Source organism: Amphiprion ocellaris, chromosome 18 (assembly GCF_022539595.1).
Source record: "Amphiprion ocellaris isolate individual 3 ecotype Okinawa chromosome 18, ASM2253959v1, whole genome shotgun sequence".
Classification (NCBI taxonomy): domain Eukaryota; kingdom Metazoa; phylum Chordata; class Actinopteri; family Pomacentridae; genus Amphiprion; species Amphiprion ocellaris.
In genome coordinates, this window is record NC_072783.1 from 2,328,774 (window position 1) to 2,345,689 (window position 16,916).

General features: G+C 34.4%; 1 protein-coding gene across 3 annotated transcripts in view; it reads right to left on the reverse strand.

Annotated features, from left to right (window-relative positions):
* Positions 1 to 584: 584 nt before the first annotated feature.
* The window catches only part of arhgap27 (Rho GTPase activating protein 27), a 50,890-nt gene continuing 34,558 nt past the window's right edge, over positions 585 to 16,916 (reverse strand). For 2 of the 3 annotated variants that reach the window (XM_055004748.1, XM_055004750.1), the window contains exons 4-18: positions 16,800 to 16,880; positions 15,740 to 15,862; positions 14,590 to 14,676; positions 14,438 to 14,500; positions 10,730 to 10,797; positions 9,921 to 10,008; positions 8,347 to 8,448; positions 7,139 to 7,237; positions 6,074 to 6,185; positions 5,781 to 5,915; positions 4,318 to 4,416; positions 3,247 to 3,324; positions 2,972 to 3,103; positions 2,731 to 2,836; positions 585 to 1,778 (exon numbers count right to left, since the gene is read on the reverse strand). In XM_055004748.1, the coding sequence (XP_054860723.1) occupies positions 1,601 to 1,778; positions 2,731 to 2,836; positions 2,972 to 3,103; positions 3,247 to 3,324; positions 4,318 to 4,416; positions 5,781 to 5,915; positions 6,074 to 6,185; positions 7,139 to 7,237; positions 8,347 to 8,448; positions 9,921 to 10,008; positions 10,730 to 10,797; positions 14,438 to 14,500; positions 14,590 to 14,676; positions 15,740 to 15,862; positions 16,800 to 16,880 (1,551 nt within the window). In that variant the 3' untranslated portion in view covers positions 585 to 1,600. The remainder of the gene's footprint in view (positions 1,779 to 2,730; positions 2,837 to 2,971; positions 3,104 to 3,246; positions 3,325 to 4,317; positions 4,417 to 5,780; positions 5,916 to 6,073; positions 6,186 to 7,138; positions 7,238 to 8,346; positions 8,449 to 9,920; positions 10,009 to 10,729; positions 10,798 to 14,437; positions 14,501 to 14,589; positions 14,677 to 15,739; positions 15,863 to 16,799; positions 16,881 to 16,916) is intronic. The other variant, XM_055004749.1, reaches the window with a different exon arrangement.

Consider the following 16,916-nt stretch of genomic DNA (forward strand, 5'->3'; position numbering starts at 1 on the left):
CAAAATGTCTCGATATGTAGTTAGAACAACTAGAAATGTGCAAAAGGATACCAACAGCCCTATTCAAAAGCTGTGTTCATGTTATGCATTTAGTTAATGCATAAACATGAATACATATAACGTCACATTAAAAAAATATTTGATATTCATAAGAATTCTGTAAGTTGCCAGTAGAGGGAGTTAAATTTACTCAATTACTGTACTTTAAGGGACACTTATGTTTCCCTTAATCAAATTCAAAGCTGAACATCAAGTTATTTTAGTCATTTAGGGTTTTGAAACTGAAAAAAGTCAAAGCATCAAATCTTCAAGACAAAACCATGTTTTTTCCCATTAAATAAAAAAATATATATATTATAGTGAAGTGCCTGTAAATGAAGACAACAGGAGGGTTAAGTTTATTTTAGAATCCTGGACTCCTTTATCCACAGAGCATTTTCATTCTGTTGCATACTTCTTCTGCTGCTGTGACTCACTGATATGTTCCTGTAAATAGCATGTATGTCTTTTAATAAACAGTCTCAGTTGTTGTATATCAATAGTTTAAAGACACATTTCCATGAGCAAGAAGAATAAATACACACTTTTTTTTACAAAGTTATTTTATTATGGAATAACTTGTGCATTTTCACCAACTTTCAGCATAAATATGCCATCTATTTCTATTTACAGGTCATATATCTCTTCTAATATCCATTTTTCTGTGTCATGGTCAGACTGATTTTACTGGCAACTGTCAAAAAAACGTATCGCTAGTTTATAATTCTATCCTATAATGTTGTTATTATACAGTTTCTTCAAGTACAGCATGATTGAAAAATGGTGTTTTACAATTCAGTGGAAAATAATCTACAGGTTGCACAAGTATTCTATGTCACCATCTACTTCACAGCAAGATGTTGGTATTAATATTTATTTTTTTATACATCTCTATATTACAATGAAATCCAATGCATTCAAGTGAGGCTGAAAAAAGAAAACACAATATTAGAAACAATCTCAGTTATTGCCGCATGTGATATACTGTAACTTTAAATCCAAAACAAAAATTTAATCTAAAATAAAGACAGAAGCAACTGTGGATAATTTCTTAAAAAGAGCATTAATGCAGTCGCCCAGGTTTGACTTGGATTCTATTAAAGGAGGAATTTAGAGAAAGAAACCAAAATAAAACGATAAAATGTGAAGAAAGTGACCTGTGAGATTTCGACAGCTAAGGTCTCAGGGAGTGAGAGCAATTTAATACAGTCCTTCTGCCACCCAAGAAACAAGCTCAGTAGCTTTGAGAAGGGAAACCGAACCACACCTGTCTGCACCTGTGTGGCTCCACTTCCAATCCTACAATACTGCCAAAGATAATTCTAACAGTGTGAGCCTCCTCTGGAGAAATCCAGACTAAACTGTGGTTAAACTTCCTGCAGAAATCCTCAGCATTTGAAGATCCTTTATCTAGTCTGGTTAAACTTCAAGGCCCCTTTATCTTATTTTACAGGTTTGCTTTTATTCGTTGCACTGAAGCTGATGATGTGCATGCAAAACGTACATCTGGCACTTTAAAACAACTTGAGCGCACGTTTGCTCAGGTTCGCTCGCCACCGCTTCAGCTGGAGCGGAAGATACGCTCGTATTCGTTGAGGATGAACTCCACTATCTGGTTCTGGAAGACCATGTGCATGGCGATGTTGGACGACTCCATCTCCGGACGGAGCAGCGTCGGGCCGAACACGATGGCCACATTCTGTACCGTCATGCGATTGTCTTCTCCGTATTCAATGACCCTGCCAGAGAAATGAAATATGCATGAGAAAAGTGACATTTTTCTCACTTTTCTTTAATATTTGAATTCATCCAGCAGCAAAGGGAAGACATTTCATGAGCTGGAGCTAAGAATTATTTGAAGAATCTGTTTAATTACAGGAGTTTTCTTGCCATTGTGAGCTCTATTTTAAAGTTAACTGGACATCTTTCAGTGCCCGACGTCTCAGTCATTGGTGTTTATTTACAGAACCATTCTGGGTGTTGTTCCTTCCTATTTGTCTTGTCTATTAACAAGGAAACATGGAAGTCACAATGTCTGATCTATGGATATTCTGCAATTTGTTAATTAAAGGAGATCTCTGATCTCAATGGGACTCACCTGGTTAAATAAATGCTAAATACATCAATAAATAAAATTTGCACCTGCTGTCCCAAGGCAGGTACAGAAAACAACAACAAACACAAAGCAATAACACACTACATAAAACATTACAAAAGTCCAACAGTGTGAGATCATAAATAAAATCAGTACAAACTATAAATACAATCATTAAAAACGATGAAGAAAATGGAATAATTAGTGTCAGGAAGGTCATTAATGTAAATACTTAATAAAACTGGTCATAAAATAGACCCTTGAGGAACCTCTACTGTACAGTTAACAAATGGAGAGCACTGATCATAAGAATACCAGTACTAATCAGTTATTCTACCACTTGTTTCCTCAGTTATAGGTCTATGAAACATTAGAAAACACAATAATTGCCCATCATCACAATTTCCTATCATTAAATGTGCTACTTTGGCTATTAAACTGTCCAAAAAGTTCTGAATAATGTTAAAACCAGGAAAAACATTCCTTCTGAAGTGACTTAAAGATAAAAAATTTAAATAATTCTTGTAATACTGTACAATTTACTAAATTATTTAATGGAAATATAAAGAAGACAGTAGTAAAAAGCTGATGCAAACCTGTGTAAATGTCCAAAAAGGAGCTTCATGGTGTCATGGTTTGGAGGCGGAAGTGACTTGACCAGCTCATAAATGCAAGACAGCTTTGTGTTGTAATCAGGAATTCCTAGAAAAACAGAACAAAAGTTAAAGAGAAAACATTCAAGAAATCATTATTACTAGCAAATACACAAAGATTTATCCGTAGAATGACAGATGAAGTGCGTTAAAATCAGATTTATGGATTGTAAATTGTGCTCACTGATGGCAGAGATGAACTTATTGAAGTGGCTGTATGGGAAAAGCGGCTCGGGAAGTTCTCGGAAGAACAGCTTCAAGGCTCCGGTGATGACGTGGACGTCCTCCCACTGACCGTCCTCCAGGTCCAGCTCCTCTGTTTGAACACAACAGGAAGCATTAAAGCACAGCAGGGGGCGCTGTTGTCTAAGGGGAGCCGCAGTAGTCGGTAGCTTGACTGTCTTGAGTGATTATCAGCTAAATTATCCAGATTAATTGTTGTGAAGTGAGTGAATTTACCGTGATCAGCCTTGTAGCGTAGTTTCTGAATGACAGCGAGGTTCCCACTCACTCTGTAGAGGCCGTCGATGTCTAAACCTGGAAATCAACACAGCAGTCAGTCAGTCAGCAGAGATGTCACACACTAAAAACATCCTACCAAGTCTGTTTGTCTTATTTTTAGTCTAAATGTCTCATCCCATTTGATTTCAGATAAATTCACTTAACAAGAGACATTTCAGCAGATGGAGGGACTTGTTTTAAGACAATGCATCTAAAATATCTTGTTAAGTCAAACAATCTAGAAATGATCTTGTTTTGAGTTGAATTTTACAAGAAAACTCAAAATAAGTTTGACCCTCATGTCGTCCTGCAGGTCAAAACTGACCCGTTTTAAAGTTTGAAGATGTGGGGAAAAAAATAATATCACAGCGAAACTTCTGATGTCCACATTTAAACATTTTTGGGAAATCTTTGAACATTTTTTGGTGGAAGAAAAGAAACGTTAAAAATGTTTCTTAAGAACTTTCACAAAAAAATCAACCAAAATCCAGCAAATTTTGCTGGATTTTGGTTGATTTTTTCCAAATGTTCTTAAAGAAAATATTAGAAGTTTTGCTGATATATATGGAATCACTTCAGATATTTTTGCAGATTTCTTGGATTTTTTTTCAGAAAAAGAAACAATATTTTTTGGTGCCTGTAAATGAAGACAGCAGGAGGGTTAATACATCTCAAACTGGGAGGTTACATGAAAGCGAAAATCTATTTTTGAGTGAAAAACTGCCTCTTCTTTTTTTTTTTTTTAAGCATATCTGGCTTATTTTAAGACACCTAAGCTTGACAATCCCGGTAAAATAGAGCTTAAAATAAGTTTTCCAGCTAATTTTAAGATCTCAATATTCTAAATATCATATCTTATTTCAGGAAATCTGACCAAGACATTTTTCACTTGTTCTACTGGCAGATTTTTTTTCACTTATTTCAAGATAAAAGTTCCTTGAAATAAGTTTTGTTCTTGTTTTGAGAGGAGCATTTTGTCCAGTGCACAAGAGAAACACCCCAGCTGTGATAATAAATCAGGTTTATTACCTCTCTTCTCCACTGCTCGAACACATTTCTCCACAAAGCGAGGAACCGTGGTCCTCTCTTGTTGGCATAACGTGGCAAGATGGCAACCAAACACATTCTCTGCAAAGAATAACAGCATTATTAGTAGTAGTAGTCCGATATATAAACACTGAATATATTAGTAACCATTCTAACAGGAACAATGAAACAGCAGCATGAATGAATCATCAGTTTAGGTGTGAAACTTCCACAGAACTTGACACTTTCTTTCTGTAGCGGTTTTTCTTCTGTAGTAACCATACGTTCATTCCACTAAACAGTTTCTATGTGTCACATTTTTACTCAGTGTCGGGTTATTTTTCATTGCAATGTTCTATCTGTGTTAAGTCCTGCACCTCTATGGAAGCAGAACAACCATGACTAGAAGTAGAGAGAAATGTCTTCTATGCAGTATGACACAGTTATGATGGCATAAATCATACTGATATTAGTACTTATTGGATTATTTAATGTGCAAAATTGACAAAAAACATGCTCATTTTTTTCCAAGTGTCCACAGGTGCTACAAACACTGTGAAAAATTATGATTCTATATATTTAAGATATTCTACTGCTTATATTTTTCATTTGTTTCCATACTTGTCTCCTGCACAGCCTGCAGTTCAACCGAGTTCAGCTGAAAAAGTCATTAAATTTTTGTCACAACTGTTGGTCACAACTGAGTCAATCCTGGCTTCACGGTTGCACCAAAAATCACAGAATATTTTGTTTTTTACAGAATGTTGTTGGAGCAAATGGCCTATTTTTGGCGATTTTTGAAATTAGTTTAGAATAAAGTGATTTTCGTGAAATTTTTAGTTTGGTTTGGTTGAGTTTTTCTGATGTAATTATAAATGCCACAGATGTTCAGTTCAAAATCCAACAATTTTTTCAATTTTTATAGTTTCTGGCACTGATAAATGCTGTAATTTTGATGATTTTTTAAAAAAGACATTTGTTTTAATCAGAGAATTAATGTCTACAACTGTTTAATTACTAACTGAACTTAAAGGTACATTTTAAAAAAACAAAACAGTTTGTATTTAACCCTGTGAGTCAAAACTGACCCTTTTTAAAGTTTGAAAATGTGGGAAAAATATAAAAAATTCACAGTGAAACTTCTGATGTTAAAAATGTTTCTAGTGAATGTTCTTAAAGAAAATATTACAAGTTTTACTGATATATATGGAATCACTTTACATATTTTTAGGATTTTTTTTGAAGATTTTTACAGAAATTTGGGGGATTTTTTTGGTGTATTTCTGGATTTTTTTTCAGACAAGGAAACAATATTTTTTGGTGCCAGTAAATGAGGATAAGAGGAGATTTAAATTTGCATCTAACCAGAAACTTCTAGGAAACGGGGGGTATTTCCAGCTGATTTTTTCCCCCCATTTGCTTCTATTCAAATCAGCCTGGGAGGAAGTGCAGCTGGTTGAGATTACCTCTGATGTAGCCTTTTTCTTTGACAGACTGCAGCGTCGGACGCTTCATGAGGAACTTCATCAGTTTGGTTCGAACCTTCTTGGGGTCTGTTTCTCCTGCAGAGCTGGATGAGTGTGTGACGCTCGGCCTGGAGGCTAAAGAAGCAACAGCGGCTTTTAAAACTGGCTGGAATTGCAGCTCCGACGAGGACTCATTTATACATATAACTGGGTCAAAGTGATTAAGTCATTCAAACCAGAGTTAAATCAGACGCGCTTCGCTTTCCCAGTGAAGTAAAATGTAATAAAATTACATCTGCGTTTGTCCATTCCGCCTCCGAGCTTATCGTCTCGCTCCGTGTTTCCGATCTTCTCGTACAAATCTCCGTCCTCCTCGTCTGAATGATGGTGAACGTCCTGATACTCCTGATCAACACAAAACAAGTGAATCAAACACAAATACGGAACTATATCAACACATTTAAAGTCTTTTAACCCTCCTGTTGTCCTCATTTACGGGCACCAAAAAATATTATTTCCTTGTCTAAAAAAAATATCCCAAAATTCAGCAAAAAAACTCCCCAAATTTCTGAAAATTTGCAAAACCCTCAGGAAGAAAATTCCAATAATTCCTTCAAAGTTTCCCTTAAAAGTTTTTTTTTTTTAATCCCCCAAATTTGGCAAGAAAATTCTTGTAAATATTTTCAAACAATGAGTAAAAATCTTCCAAAAAAATCCTAAAAATATCTAAAGTGATTACATATATATCAGTAAAACTTCTAATACTTTCTTTAAGAACATTCACAGAAAATTGTTTTATGTGAATGTTCTTAAGAAACATTTTTAACATTTCTTTTTTTCCACCAAAAAAATGTTCAAAGATTTCCCAGAAATACTGAAAATGTGGACATCAGAAGTTTCACTGTGAAAATATATTTTTTTCCCACATTTTCAAACTTTAAAACGGATCAATTTTGACCCGCAGGACGACACGAGGGTTCATTTATCGGCAGAACACTCGTTTAAAAGAAACAATAATACAGAAATCGAAGCATTTTCTGCATTACAGAGGCAGTATGTGAACTTTAGTCCATATTATGGTACATTATACTTCCACTTCAGTTCATTTAAAAGGGAAATATCATATTTTTCATTCCATTGCATTTATCCGACAGCTTTAGTTACTTTTCAGATGATTATTTTACACAGCAGACAACATATTAAAATAAAGATTTTGAAGCCCAAATGTCCTCCAGTTCTGGAATGACCCTTATATTTATTTGCTTCTTTGCTGTAACACTGCAGATTTCCCCTCTGTGGGTTTAATAAAAGCTTGTTTTATCTTATAATCTTCTGTTCTGGGCAATGTAAAGACTCACAAGTTGTCGTATGGTGTCCATTAAGACTTTGTGCCAGTCGCTGATGATGCTTTCTGTATCGTACTGGATCAGAAACTCCACACCGTTCCTTCCTTTCAACTGGAGACACAATTACAGTGAATTAATCTTTAGTTGTATCTCCACAGAAGCAACATTATCAGTCACAATTTTCTGCAAGATTTAACTCACAGCAGCCATTACAAAGATGAAAATGAAAGCATTAGATCAGGGGTGTTAAACTCATTCTAGTTCAGGTTCCACATTCAGCCCAATTTGATCTCCAGTGACCAGTAAAATCACAGAATAATAACTTATAAATAACCACAACGGCATATTTTTCTTTTGTTTTAGTGCAATAAAGTACATTCTGAAAATGTTCACATTTAAGTAATTATCTTTTTGCAAAACATTATGAACATCCTGATGTTTCTTAAGAAAAATAGCATCAGTTTCAACAACATTCAGCCTCAGTTTATCATTTCCACATTACAACTTCCAGATCACAGAGTGTCTACAAAGAAACACAACATTTAGTCATCTGGAACTGAACCATATAGTGTTTTACTTTATGATCAAAATGACAAAAAAAAAGACAAAAAACTACAAAAAACTACAAAAACAAGACAAAATATTACAAAAATGAGACACAAAATGACTAAAGAACAATGAACAATCCGGTATTTTACTTTATGATCAAAGCAACTTGTCATGGTCTTGAAATTATTTTAAATTTACAAAAAAATTTGACAAAAGAGTTACGAAGTGACCAAAAAAATGAACAAACGAGAATAAAAATTCAATAAATGAAACAAATAAGACAAAAGCAAGAAACAAAACAACAAAAGTCAGACAAAAAAAACAACCAAAAAAAGACAAATATTACAAAAATGAGACGCAAAACGACAAAAGAACAATGAAGAATCTAGTATTTTACTTTATGATCCAAACAACTTGTCATGGTCTAGAAATTATTTTAAATTTATAATTGTACTAATTTAAAATCTGCAGTTAATGTCTTCTCTGGAATTTTAACACTTTGAGGGCCAGATTGGACCCTCTGGAGGACCGCTTTTGGCCCACGGGCTTCATGTTTGACACCCCTGCTGCAGATTATGTTTTCACTGCACTTTAACAGAGCAAACTCCGGCACGCGTGTTGCTTGTCGGACATAACGCCACGTCGTGTTCCGTGTCAACAAAACAACGTACTTCTAAGACGTTCTTCTTGCTGGATTTGTCCTTGGAGGCCCAGCCGATCGTGGCTCCTCGCAGATCCACCGTGACCTCGGGAACAATCTGATTGGTCTTGTTCTGAAAAGAAAATAAAGATCCAGCTGTTTACGAAACCGACGCTGCAACATTCCAGGATGCTTGAGCTGCGTTTAACAAAAGCTGCTCCTGTCAGCTCATGACCCGAGGGCTTGTCTGCTCCGTCACCGCTCACGAAGGCGACACAACCGGCAGCGTCAAGTTGCAGTTTAGTGTTTCCTCTCCTTTCTTAGGCACGAAACACGAAACCGACGTGTGAATTATACGGAAAAAAGTTGCAGTATTAAAACTACAACATGAAGAAAGAAAAAAAGTGATGACTTCTGTGTGTACACTGCAAAAACTCTAAATCTCACCAAGTCTATTTGTCTTATTTTTAGTCAAAATGTTTCATCCCACTTGATTTGAGATAAATTCACTTAACAAGAGACATTTCAGCAGATGGAGGGACTTGTTTTAAGACAATGCATCTTAAATATCTTGTTAAGTCAAACAATCTGGAAATTATCTTGTTTTGAGTTGAATTTTACAAGAAAACTCAAAATAAGTTTAACCCTTGTGTCGTCCTGCAGGTCAAAATTGACTCGTTTTAAAGTTTGAAAATGTGGAAAAAATATATTTTCACAGTAAAACTTCTGATGTCCACATTTTCAATATTTTTGGGAAATCTTTGAACATTTTTTGGTGGAAAAAAAAGAAATGTTAAAAATGTTTCTTTAAGAACATTCACATAAAAATTTTTATGTGAATGTTCTTAAAGAAAATATTAGAAGTTTTACTGATATATATGGAATCACTTTAGATATTTTTAGGATTTTTTTGGAAGATTTTTACTCATTTTTTTTTGAAAATATTTACAAGAATTTTCTTGCCAAATTTGGGGGATTTTTTTTAAAAATTAAACTTTTAAGGGAAACTTTTAAGGAATTATTGGAATTTTCTTCCTGAAGGTTTTGCAAATTTTCAGAAATTTGGAGAATTTTTTTGCTGATTTTTTGCATTTTTTTCAGACAAGGAAAGAATATTTTTTGGTGCCCGTAAATGAAGACAACAGGAGGGTTAATTCATCTCAAATTAGGAGGTTACATGAAAGCAAAAATCTATTTTTGAGTGAAAAACTGCTTTTTTTTTTTTTTTTTTTTTTTTTTTTTTTAGCATATCTGGTTTATTTTAAGACACCTAAGCTTGACAATCCTGGTAAAATAGAGCTTAAATAAGTTTTCCAGCTAATTTTGAGATCTCAATATTCTAAATATCATATCTTATTTCAAGAAATCTGACCAAGCCATTTTTCACTTGTTCTATTGGCAGATTTTTTCACTTATTTCAAGGTAAAGTTCCTTAAAATAAGTTATTTTTTCTTGTTTTGAGAGGGGCAGTTTTTCCAGTGTAACGTCTCACAACCTCGTCAGAAATGTGCAGAATGCAAAACGAGCAGGAATGCAGCTTCATATAAACACACGATGAGCATTTTTCTCTGCTGTGAGGGTTTTTATCTTTCATATAAATCATACCGAGGCCCCCGGCGCTGCAGATTTGGGGTCTTTGTGGAACGTCAGCACACCTCCGTGGAGAACCGTCCACGTCTGGCTCCAGTTTTTCCTGAAGTGAGGGAAAAACCCGTGACTCACACAGAAAGAAAAAAAATACAATTAACCCTCGCGCCGTCCTGCGGGTCAAATTGACCCGGTTTAAAGTTTGAAAATGTGGAGAAAAAAAACACATTTTCACAATGAAAACTTCCATATTTTCAACATTTTTAGTACATTTTTGAAAATTTTTTAGTGGAAAAAAGAAACATTAAAAAAATGTTTCTTGAAGAACATTCAGAAAAAAAATCAACCAAAATCCAGCGAATTTCTCTGGATTTTGGTTGATTTTTTTTCTGAATGTTCTATATATATATATATATATATATATATATATATGGAATCACTTTAGATATTTTTAGGATTTTTTAAAAAAATAAATATTTATTCATTTTCTGAAAATATTTACAATTTTTATTTTTTTATTTTCTAAATTTTTATTTCTTTCCAAATTTGGGGAGTTTTTTTGGTTTTTTTTGTTTTTTTTATAAAATTTTTAAGGGAAACTTAAGGAATTTTTGGAATTTTCCTCCTGAAGATTTTGCCAATTTTGATAAATTTGGGTAATTTTTTTGGGCTGAATTTTTGGATTTTTTTCAGAGAAAGGAATAATATTTTTGGTGCCGTAAATGAAGACAACAGGAGGGTTAAAGAGCTTTAGGGAGGATGAAAAATGACTCAAAACATGAGAGTCAAACGTAAGAAAAAAGCTTTAAAGGGACTTTTGGGCTCACCTTACTTTCTTCCCGTTCTCTGACACTTTTGTTTTGTTGAGAATTCCAGCTTTTTCCAAGTTCTGCACCTAAAAATGTAAAAGATGAGAACATTTTAATCCTGTGGAGACTCTTTCTCTTTCATGTGAAGCTAAATTACAGCAGGTGGTGACATGAGGGATACAAAGTTCTCATGCAGGTCATTAAGTCACGCGTACAAATGATGTTCAACAGCATTCACAACCACACCTTGGCAGCCAACACCCACACACACAATTATTACAAGTATTATTACCATTTATTCCATTTTTTTAGCCATTTTAATAACAGCCTGAAAAATGACCAAAAACACAGAATGAATGACTAAATAACTGAACAAAGTTAAATGTGTGATTTTTCTGGTCAGAAATTCCAATTTTTAAACATGTGACCCGTGGCACGACTTTGTAAAGTGTAAAAATTACAGAGAAGACATTAACTGCAGATTGTAAATTTGTAAAACTATAAATTTAAAACAATTTCTAGACCATGACAAGTTGTTTTGATCATAAAGTAAAATCTTATCTTGCTCATTCATTGTTCTTTTTTCATTTTGTGTCTCATTTTTGTAATATTTTGTCTCATTTTTGCTGTTTTTTTGTCTGACTTTTGTAATTTAGTTTCTTGTGTTTGTCGTTTTGTGTTTCCTTTTTGTCTCGCTACAGTTTTCTGGCTTACTTTTTTAATTTTGTGTTTTGCTTTATTCATTGTTTTGTGTATCATTTTTGTCTTGTTTCTCGCTTGTGTCATTTTTGGTCGTATTTATGTCATTTGTGTCATTTTTTCTCATTTGTCTCGTTCATCCATTTTTATGTCACTTCGTAACTTTTTGTCAAATTTTTTGTCATTTTTTGTTTTGTTTCATGTCGTTTGTCACATTTTTTGTCATTTTGTTTCTCACTTTTATCATTTTGTGTCTCATCTTTGTAATATTTTGTCTTGTTCTTGGGGTTTTTTTGTCTTTTTTAAAGTTAAAAAAATTGTCTCGTTTGTCCATTTTTATGTCACTTTGTAACTTTTTTGTCAAATTTTTTGTGTTTTTTGTTTTGTTTCGTGTCATTTGTCTGATTTTTGTCATTTTGTGTCTCATCTTCGTAATATTTTGTCTTGTTTTTGTTGTTTTTTGTCTTTTTTAAAGTTTAAAAAAATTGTCTCGTTTGTCCATTTTTTTCACTTCTGACTTGTTTTGTCTAATTTTTTGCCTGTTTTCTGTTTTGTTTTATGTCCTTTGTCTCATTTTTTGTCTTGTGTCATTTATGTAATTTTTTGTTTCGCGTGTCGTTTGTCCATTTTTTTGTCGCTTTGTGACGCTTTTGTCTAATTTTGTGCCTGTTTTTTGTTTTGTTTCATGTCGTTTGTCTAGTTGTTTCTCATTTGTGTCTCATTTTTCTCGTTTTGTGTCTCATTTTTGTAATATTTTGTCTTGTTTTTGTTGCTTTTTGCCTTTTTTAAGTAAAATACAACTGACAACAAACTGATCTGGAAGTTGTAATGTGTAAATGATAAACTGAGGAATAATGTTGTTGAAATTTAACAGATTTTTCTTAAGAAATTTCAGGTTGTTCATAATTTTTTGTAAAAAGATAATTCTTTAAATGTGAACATTTTCAGATTGTACTTTTTTGCACTAAAACAAAAGATAAATGAGGACTTGTGGTTATTTATAGGTTATTGTGCTGTGATTTTACTGGTCGCTAGAGATCAAACTGGGCTGAATGTGGAACCTGAACTAGAGTGAGTTTGACACTCCTGATGTAATACATGAGTTGAATCGAAGCCCCAGGCGTTGGCTGCAGTAGATAAATAAGGAGCTGAATATCCAAGAAAGTTTATGAATACATCTAAGGAACAAGAAGTACGCCAAGGTGTGTTTTGGAAGGCACATTCGTAGCAGTTTGAATAGCAGAATGATAAGCTGAGTCAACTCTCAGGGTTTTCAAGTGTTTCTTTGGAAGACAATTTGTAAATTGTGTCTCCATAATCAAACATGGGATGTTTGAACAGTTTGAAATATGATCAAGAATTTGCCCTGGAATTTTCACTTTACAAATTCCAGATTCACGGCAGATTCACACGGGATAAAGATCACAGACGACCTCTGTGGTTATTAATAATTACTGGAGGTCTTCAGGTAATTTTAGTGCCATGTGAACAAAGCTTCAGTCACCATCTCAAAAATGATTTCATCTCCCTGTGAGACCGTCGACCTCTGGCTCAGTCACTCTAAACGGAGATAATCTAATCAAAACTTGATTAATTTAATTTTTTAGAAAAGGGTCCATAATACTCGAAAACAGCTGAACACTGTAGTCTTTAATAAAACAGGCCTAAATAGTTTTGAAAAATGCACTGTTATTTACAGATTTTTTGGTTTTATTAAGTTGTAGACAATAACTAGCAAAATCCCAGGAAAATAAACTATTAATTTACTCGTTAACCCTAAAAAAACAGGCAAAAACTGTGAATAATGTCCACATTAAAATATGTATATTCAGAAATGCTTTAATTGATTCTTTTACAATGTTTGAGTGTAAAATTCAACTATTTATACTGTATTTAAATCAGCTAAAATATCATTATATTACAGATATTTGTCATTATTTGAAAAAAATAAATTCTGTACATTTTTACAGATTTACTCAGTTTGGTTAAATTACAGAAATAGTTATTAACTCATATGTTGACTGTAAAAATTTAAAAAACAAATAAAGGCCAAAACTGTATTTTTTCAGGTAGCAATTCGGTCTTTTATATGAAGGGTGCAACACTGGAATGACACTGTTTTACTATATTTGAATCAGCTAAAATTATAATTATTTTAAAGATATTTTCTGTTATTTTCACCACTCTTGCAGTTTTTTTAATGTCAGTTTTTTCAATCTATTTTTCTGCATCCTTGCGCTCGATTGTCAATTTATTTTTACAGATTTTTATTTTTTTATGGGTTTTTTTGTTTATTTTTTATGGTTTAAATGGGGAATAATTCTAAATAAAATACAGTGTGTGTTGTGGTAATAAAGGAACTCATTACCCATGAACTATGAACTACAGGGGACAACAGCTTCCCTATAAACATGACTTCTAAAACTTTAAAAAGTCTCTAATATATTGACAGTAGGTCACTGTAGAAGCGTGACGGTGGAACATTTAAAAGCCAAAGATTAGCAAGAAAAAACAAACTTTATTAACGCCAGCCGCCATAAAATAAACAGAACAACTAAACTCACCAATCAGGAAGCTGAGGCTGCTTTTAATGCATTTTATTTTTATTTTATTCTTATTTAATAGAAGTTAAATTCATTGCTTCTGAGAGCTTCCCTCTAAAGCCATGATGTAGTTTGCACACTGGTTAAACAGTAAATAATTGTTAGAGGGATCAGTTAATTGCTGGTTCCAGTATTTTTGTGGGATTTTTATCCATATTTATGTTGAATATCATCAGACTAGTCCATTTGAGTGCATGTTGGCATTTCAAAAGTGACATTTAAACCAAATCTGAAAGCTGAAAAGATGCACATAAACAACACAAAAACAGCATAATATGGGGTTTGCCTTTGACAGCATTGTGTATGAATGAACATAGTATTTGATGTAAAAATGCCCCTTAAGTGATGTGAATTGACACCTTCTGCCCGTCATAGATAGACGCAGCTATCTATGGATCGAGTTCAGGTGAAAACTAAAACCCACATTATAGCGCAGCCACCTGGAGGTCAGATAATACGGATTTCTCCAAGGTCTAAACCCAAAAGCCTTGAAGGGGAGACAGAGCAGCGTTCAGATACGAGGGCAGGTCACAGCGGTTTCCAGTTAAAATGGTTTTTAGGTAAAGATAAACTCACGTTGTGCTGCATCTCCGGAGAGTTTCCTGTACTGGAGCTGTCGCTGCTGTAGTCTGACGTGTTCCTCCGGTGAGTCGGGACGAACCTCTGGACAACAGAAAGGAGATTTTAACATTTTAATTCAGAAAAATACACCAAACAGACCATCCATCCATCCATCCATCCATCCATCCATCTATAAACTGCTTAATCCTCACTAGGGTCATGGGGGGGCTGGAGTCTATCCCAGCTGACTCAGGTGAAGGCAGGGGACACCTGGACAGGTCACCAGTCTGTCACAGGGCTACATACAGAGACAAACAATCACTCTCACATTCACACCTATGGACAATTTAGAATCACCAATTAACCTCAGCATGTTTCTGGACTGTGGGAGGAAGCTGGAGAACCTGGAGAAAACCCACACATGGACAGGAGAACATGGAGACTCCATGCAGAAAGATTCTGATATCCAAAGATACTGATATATATATATATATATATATATATATATATATATATATATATTATTTACAAAAAAAATTATCTTAATGTAAGATAATTATCTTAATGTAAGTAATCGACAGTGGAAGTTATGTTTACCCTGCAGTCAAAAATAATACTTTCACCTGCATTTCTATGGCTGTATTATTCACATATATTTAAATGTATTCTTATTTTTTGGGTTTTTTATGTGCGAAGTGCTCTACACCCAAAAAAAAGTAAAATAAATTGGTTTTAAATTACCTCTCCTGCTTCCATTTTTAGTATTAATCATTACTTCCACTCTTCACATGAACCAAAACAGAAACTTTCAGGACAGGTGTGTCCTTAAACTTGATTTTCTGGGTTTGAGCTCCTCCTGTTGTGCCCCTGACTGCTACAACCGAGCAGCCCTTATTTGTATCCAGGAACCAGCAAGTGATTTGTGCAAATGCATCCCTCCCTCTGCCTCTGTCTCGAGGCTGTTTCTGTAAATACGGCGGCCGTGCAGTCCATTTGAATTGCTAAATCAGGGTTAAAAGCCTCGCAGTGCTGGTTGTCAAACAGGGAGCAAAGCTGAGGAAAGCTTTCAGTTTAATCCGGCCGACACGCCCTGGATGTGTGATGCATCCTGTACGTGTGCGTGCAGGTCTGAGTTGGTTTGAATGCTAATTTAACGTCAGTGTACCCCTTCGTCCTGGGCAGAGCCGAGCTGAACCGGTGCCATGGTGTGTCTCCAGTTTTTGATCACCGACACGTTTTCTGCCTCGACGCCGTTCTCCACCCGGGACTGACCGGCACCGACAGGGACCTGGACGGACAAAACACACCACAGATTAACCTAAATACTAAAAAAATACACTTGAGGCACGATAAAGTCAAATTTAAACCAGACTTTTAGCTGATTTTGTGCCCTAAATGATACACTGTAAAAAATGCTCAGAAATTTTACGATGAAACCATGACAGTAAAAACCTGTAAACTCTAAAATAGTTTGATGTGGTTTATTTAACGCTGAATCACCGTAAACAAGTTAATCTGGAGAAAAAAATGTTCTCTTCAATTGCCCTTCACTTGCAGTTATTTAATGGAAACATGTCATAATATGCATTATATCAATACTGTAATTTTTGCATTTATTTCTCAAAAAGAAAACCAGTTTTCGCAGTTTCTACTGATAATGGGGTGATTTTTGAACTTATTTCATGTAAAAAATACTGTCAGATGATGAACGGACATACGGTTTAATATCTATGACAGCTATAACCAGAATGTTTGCTAAAAATACACATATACTGAAAGTTAAATATACTAACTGTTGTGCTGATAATGGGAAAATGCCGTAATATTTATAATAGGTCACAGAAACTTTATTTTTTATGGTGTTTTCATGTAAATGTTCATGTAAAACTACAATATCTTTAAAGGTTTAAACTTTACAGCAAAATAATATGGAATGAAACACATTTTTTACCATAAAATCAACAGTATCAAGACGTTTCTTTATCGTAAATGAAGAAAATGTGATTTTATGGTAGCGTTCTGGCGACCACAGCTGCCAGAACTGTACCGTAAAAAGAACTTTTTTTTTTTTTTTACAGTGAACACAAAGGCATCTAGTGTACAAAGAGGAAACTAATTTCCATGCACTAACCCAGTAACCTCATTTATCTGACAGGTAATCAATCAAACTGGCGTCTGAAAACCATTAATTTAGGAGAATTTGTGAATGAGTGAAGGATCTTTACCTCGGGCAGGTTCCACTGAGACCTGGAGCCGTCTCTCAGGTAGTAGTAGGTCTGCCCCCGATCATCCACAGACTTGATCCACTGTTAAACAGCGCACATTTCTTAGTCAAACATGTC